Source organism: Monopterus albus, unplaced genomic scaffold, assembly GCF_001952655.1.
Source record: "Monopterus albus unplaced genomic scaffold, M_albus_1.0 scaffold3.1, whole genome shotgun sequence".
Classification (NCBI taxonomy): domain Eukaryota; kingdom Metazoa; phylum Chordata; class Actinopteri; order Synbranchiformes; family Synbranchidae; genus Monopterus; species Monopterus albus.
Window position 1 is genome coordinate 11314894 of NW_018127883.1, and position 5980 is coordinate 11320873.

The 5980-nt window shown below is 40.8% G+C and overlaps 1 protein-coding gene across 4 annotated transcripts in view; it reads left to right on the forward strand.

The window, feature by feature from the left end:
* The first annotated feature begins 628 nt into the window (after positions 1 to 628).
* The window catches only part of acbd5a (acyl-CoA binding domain containing 5a), a 6784-nt gene continuing 1432 nt past the window's right edge, over positions 629 to 5980 (forward strand). The window contains exons 1-10 of one of the 4 annotated variants that reach the window (XM_020599608.1): positions 629 to 713; positions 1075 to 1180; positions 1775 to 1895; positions 2381 to 2453; positions 2693 to 2810; positions 3369 to 3719; positions 4037 to 4131; positions 4215 to 4416; positions 4873 to 5078; positions 5819 to 5878. In XM_020599608.1, the coding sequence (XP_020455264.1) occupies positions 1084 to 1180; positions 1775 to 1895; positions 2381 to 2453; positions 2693 to 2810; positions 3369 to 3719; positions 4037 to 4131; positions 4215 to 4416; positions 4873 to 5078; positions 5819 to 5878 (1323 nt within the window). In that variant the 5' untranslated portion in view covers positions 629 to 713; positions 1075 to 1083. Of the gene's footprint in view, positions 757 to 848; positions 941 to 1074; positions 1181 to 1774; positions 1896 to 2380; positions 2454 to 2692; positions 2811 to 3368; positions 3720 to 4036; positions 4132 to 4214; positions 4417 to 4872; positions 5079 to 5818; positions 5879 to 5980 lie in introns of those variants that run through there. The other 3 variants (XM_020599599.1, XM_020599617.1, XM_020599625.1) reach the window with 3 other exon arrangements.

Sequence of the window (5980 nt, forward strand, 5' to 3'; positions counted from 1 at the left end):
ATGTGTTAAATCTTGTCCTTGATTTCTTGATCTCTTAAATACTATATTTTGTCTTGTTCTTAGGTATTTTGATTTGTTCTCAGTGATTAATTGTGGGAAGGTGATTCTTGTTCGTGATTGTCTCTCAAATACTATATTCTGTTTGGTTTTAGGTACTTCGGAATTTGTTTCTCAAGATGTGTGTGTGGTGTTTGTTCTTATGATGTTTTGTTGCTGCTCTCTATTGCTGCTGGAACACAGGAATTTCCCCATTGTGGGATCAATAAAGTCCTACCTAACCTAACCTAAAATGATTGATAACTTACAGATAATTGTAGTGCTCGAAAATAAAGACAAAGTGATACCTCTTTGTTTTCCCTGTCGTCTACCTATCACCATTCCAACTGAACAAAAAAAAAAAGGATCCTGACGAGAGCATTATGGGATGTGTAGTTTTATTCTAAAGTGTAACTGCATTGACTACATGTTATAAATTCGCGTTGGCAGCATAATATTCAAACATAACATTTGATACTTTTAGCCTTCCAATACTTTCCCCCGTTTAATTAGAAAACGTTTTTATTTGCCATACAAAGCGGCTTTGTATGGCGAAAACTACATTTCTACTAACGCCTCTCAGGTCCAACGGAGGATTGTGGAGCTTGTAGGCAGCATACAACTCCCAGAGTACATCGGTACATGTCTTCTTTAAGCTGTTCATGGCAACCTGAAAGGTAGGTTGTTATCTGAAGATAAGGTAGGCTGGTGAATTTAACGGTGCGTGTCATTTGTTTTTGTGCCTTTTTGGAAGTTTAAATCCAATTTAGCAATATATATACATACATGTAGTTGGACCTGTGTCGCATACCAATTGGTGCGTCCTAGATATACAACCTCCTCCTACCGGTGGTGACAACATACTCTAACTTATAAGTTTAGCTGGTCGCACTGGCGTTCAAAAGTGAGGATTTATATAACCAAAGATGATCAAGATCGAGCAGAAATCCCATTGTGTTACTTAGCATACCTACTGTTGTTGGCGTTTCTTGTATTACACTGCTTTGTATATTCAGTGTTTTGTTTTGGCCGTCGCAGGGTGTCAGAATGGAGGCAGAGTGTGTCAAAGTGGAAGATGGGAGGTGTTTGACCCAGCTGAGGTTTGAAGCTGCCGTGAAAGTGATTAGGAGTTTATCCCCGGATGGTACGTGGTGTGAACACACTAGTCTACAAGTCTCACTCTGGTCAGTTGATCTCAGGACATTTAATATCACACAGAATGGTGTCAGAGCTGGTCAGGTGCAGGACAACAACAGCATGGCCTGCCTCGGATCTTGTCTGATTTAAAAGGCTTAATCCACTTTACTTGCAGGGTACAGTGCAGTTGTGTCCTGCCAGCAGTCTGCAACTGAATGCATTAACGCAACAGTCACATTCGAAAATCATGTCTCAGGGTGGTTTCAGAAAATATTCAGACCCTTTCACCTTTTGCAGACTTTGTGGCATTGATTTAATTTTAAATCGATAAGATGATCATTTTTGCTCATCGGTCTACACTCAATAACCTGTAATGACAAAGTGAAGATGTTTTTAAGATAGTTTTGCAAGTTTATTACAAATCAAAAACTTAAAAGAAACTGGGTAAGAGGAGCCTTGGCCTTGGACCTTCTTGGTCCTGATGAATACTTTCTGAAACAGCTGTATGTAAGTGAAAGAAGCCAGCAAGAATGGTACATTGTACACACCTGTGTACCCGGAGTGTGAAATTCTCTGCTTAAGTTAAGCTTTTGTTTTCCAGGCCCCTTTCAGCCATCCAATGAGATGATGCTCAACTTCTACAGTTACTACAAACAAGCAACTCTGGGACCGTGCAATACACAACGACCTCACTTCTGGGATGCAGTTGGCAGAGCAAAATGGTAATGTGTCGATATATAATTTTATTGTCTTCTGAAGCTGTTATCACTTTCAATAATAATTTTCCACAAGAGAAAGATGTAGTGAAAACCAGTCAAGGCAAATCATGACAAAAAATTCTGAAAACTGAAAGTGTTTGACTTGTGCACATACACTTTGACCCCACTGTGCAAAACACAGCAATGTAAAATTTGCTTCACTTAATTTTGTGTCCTAATGACCTTGTAGCCATATTGCTAGACAGTTTATCTCATGCACACTGGGAGGTAGAGAGACTGCGAACACACTTCAGGGATAGCTCCAGTTGTTAATGAATGGTGAACTTTCTGTCCGCCTTTGACCCACAGCTTAACAGAGAACACATACACTGACCATATTGACAAAGCTGAAAACTGGCACTAAAATAATACTGTTGGCTTAGACTCTTTACACTAGACGTGGCTTTACTTTTCACTGAGTAAATGCATGTTTTACTTTTCTTAATCAGGGATGCATGGCATTCTCTTGGTGATATGCCAAAAGAAGAAGCAATGGAAGCTTATGTTGATGAAATGAAACTGGTACGTTTTTCATTAAATGTACTTTTCTAAGTAAGGCTACTGTCACATTACAGGCCTGTATGCTCACTTCTGATCTTTTTGATGGTTCACATTCATATTTCGCATTTATCTGACTCAGGTGTGAACACCAAGGTGCTAAACTGCCAAGCATGTGCAGATTTAAATGAAATGTGATTACAAAACCGAGCCATCGTGTTAAATCACTCACACTGGGTTTTGTTGCCGTCTTTGATGCGTAGATTCTGGAGGGCATGCCTGTGACAGAGGAGGTGGAGAACTTCTTGCGCGTTCTTGGCCCATTCTATGAGATGGTTGAGGACAAGAAAAGGATCACGCAGATTTCAGACCTCAGCACAGGTACAACTCACCAGGCAGAGCTCTTCCATCTTCACCCTTTGTTGTTGTTGTGAAGTCAGAAACAGCATGTAGAGGTTAACCTTTTACAATTTGCCTCTTGTCATATGCTCAGCCCGTTTGACACGGTTTGTTAGGCAACTGGAAGGCAAGTACAGTACTCTGTGAATATTTGAACCTGGTGGTATAATTTAGTATTTGTCTGGTGTTGTCACTTGCTTGCCTACAGTGCTTATTAGCAGACACGTTACGCATGTTGAATTAGTGCTATAGAAGCTGTGGTTAAGCACATTTTAGGCTTCCTGTGCTGTCAGAAACTGACACTTTCATTGGATACAGATAAATCCAAGTTGGGTTACTGTTTGTTTTGTCATTTGCTTTAATCACACATGAGGATTTTGTTCATCCCCAAACAGCCATGTACCTGGTTAACACTAACTTTAACTTGTGACTCTTAACCTCATGTAAACTCCTGCTCTGACTTAATTGTTATGTAGATAAAGCATTAAGTTTTTTTTCTAGTATTCGTGATCTTGTAATAAACTCCATTGTGTTGCACAGGACTTGATATAACGCTGAATTCAGTGCCATCAAAAAGTGCCGCAAAGAGCATTATCAGAAAACTGGAAATGAATGGTACTCTGCAGTCTACTCCTGCCAGGCTCAAATCAGAGGAAATGAGGGGAAGCTCAGGGGAAGACGCACAAGACGAGGGTGATGACGAAGAGGAGGAGGAGGAGGAGGAGGAGGAAGTAGTGACAAGAGAGAAAAGAAAAGCTAATGGTTCTTCACAGCTCCGTCGTACCAGAGTCACCCATCTGAACAACTGGAGTCATTCTGGGGATGACCTGAACAGTGACGACTCCCAGGAGGATTCAGCCAGCAAGCTTATGTACAACGGTCACCATGAAGGTAAGAAAAGCAGTAGGTTTTGTACTGGTTAGTTTGTCCTCTTCTATTAGTAGACTTAAAATGGTTACTGAAGACTTCCTCTGTGTCAGTGCACCGTGTGATCAGATAATCTGCTAAACTGTAGCAGCTCAGCAGGTACTGAATCTTAACATTTGACATATCAAGTGCTCCTGGGACAGTTTGTTTTACTGGATAACTGAAATGGAACACAGAGTCCCAGGCTAAATAAACACTGCTTTCCTTCACTTCACTCTATTAATTACAACGCTGTTTACTCTAATACTGTTTTTTTTCTGTGTCCTTTGAACTGATCTCAGATCCCAGTGTAGATGTGTCTGGTCAGGTTAACTTAGCCAGTGATTCAGACAGCGAAATCTTCTGCGATTCTGTGGACCAGTTTGGCCAGGAAGAGGCAAGTAAAGCCTGAGAACTCGATTATTATACATGATTATTTGCTGAATTGGTCCATTACTGATTCATTTTAATGTGCTCCAGAGCTCAGAGGGCAACCGTTGTCATGAAGAGAAGGGTGAAGATTACAATGTCATGCAACATGTGGAGGAGATGCAGGAGGATGTTCAAGATCCCACAGAAGTTGTCTGGTGTGTGGAAGATGGAGAAAACAGACACACAGTATCACAGAGAGAGCTGAAGGATGCAGATGCGCTATACAACATCACTCTCAAAAGAGCATGGGGTAAGGTTACACTCAGTGCGTTTATTCTCCAAGCCCACCGGACTTGCTTGAAGTTCGTGAGGACGTTTCACTTCTTATCTGAGAAGCTTCGGCTCAGAACCGAAGACCTAGGGGGGTGTTCTTCAGATGACGCTAAACAATCTGAGATCAAATGAGTCATGCTGCATTTTCTAAGGCCAGCTAAGGTTATCCAGATATTTTGGTTCTTCCACCTCCACCTAAGATGGATACTGGCTACATTTGTCTTTGGCTACATGCAGATGTCCAAAGAAAAAGTGCAGTCTGTTACCCCAGCAGAGTGGGAGCTTCTGCACAGCAGTGAAAGTAAAGAATCAACTTTATTTTAGCTGATACTGATCCTTTAAAATATATGCCCAGACCAGCTTGTAATCTAAGCGTGTCATTTTAATATATACAGTGTATGACGATGATGACAAATGATTTCCATGTCTTTAGCCTCCAGGGCTTCAGGCGACTGTCCTGGATCTGTGATGCCTGTCCGCAGGGGTGGAGATGAGAATGGGAGCAGCAGCAGCGGCGGCACAGAAACACCTGCAGAGGGCCTGAATGACCAGATAGTTGTGGTGCTGGCCAGACTGCAGGAGGACATGCAGAGTGTTCTGGAGAGACTGAACAACCTGGAGACTCTAACTGCTAGTCAGGTCAGACCAGTGTGTCCTCTCAATTACTGCCTTCACAATGAAGAGTTGCATCAAGTAATTGATACAGAGAATGTTAATTTGCAACAGTTTTGGTGATAGAAACATTTTTGCCTAAACCTCTACTTAAAAATTTTCTCCTCCAGATATGTCATGCTTTTTTGGCTTTATATGAAATTTATCTAGATTTTGGGTGTTTGCCCCAAAAAAACTAGCAGTCAAAATTGTTTTCTATGACAGAAGTCTTTCCTTTATTGTCTTCTAACATTTTATAGACCAAACGTAATGCAGAACCTGGAACTGCTTTCTGTGTGACTTAAGTTTACTGATGAGGCTTTTAAGGAGGGGTTTGTACTTAGGACAGGGGCCTGTACCACAAAGCCAGATTAGTTGGTTATCCAACCAACTTATTTTAAGAAAATGATTTCTTGTTTGGAGCTTCTTATGTTTATAGTTCTCCTGCCTTAATATCACTTTTTGCTGTGACTATAAACAAATTTCCCTGCAGGTATGTTACATATACCTGATGAACGTGCTCGTGGACCGATAGGAAAACCCAGACTTAACAGATAACAAGCTTCATGGCACCAGACGAAGCAATGTTAGGCTCAGTGAAGGCAAATGACACTAAGTTACTCAGAATTAATTGAGCTTCTTTGTACAGGCCCTAATTGTTCATATGCAAATGATATTTACTTTTTAGGTGGTTAAAAGTTTTTTTTTTTTTTTCTGGATCTCTACAGACAAGATCAGTGACTCTACCTCCTGCTCATAGATCACACCTACTGAATAAGAAGAGTCAGGTAAACATTAAGAAGTTTTTTTTGGAAAGAGCTCTCAGGGTTTTAGACTGATTTTGGTCTTTGTGTTCCACTTTTATATAAGAACATGTTTTAGCATCATCA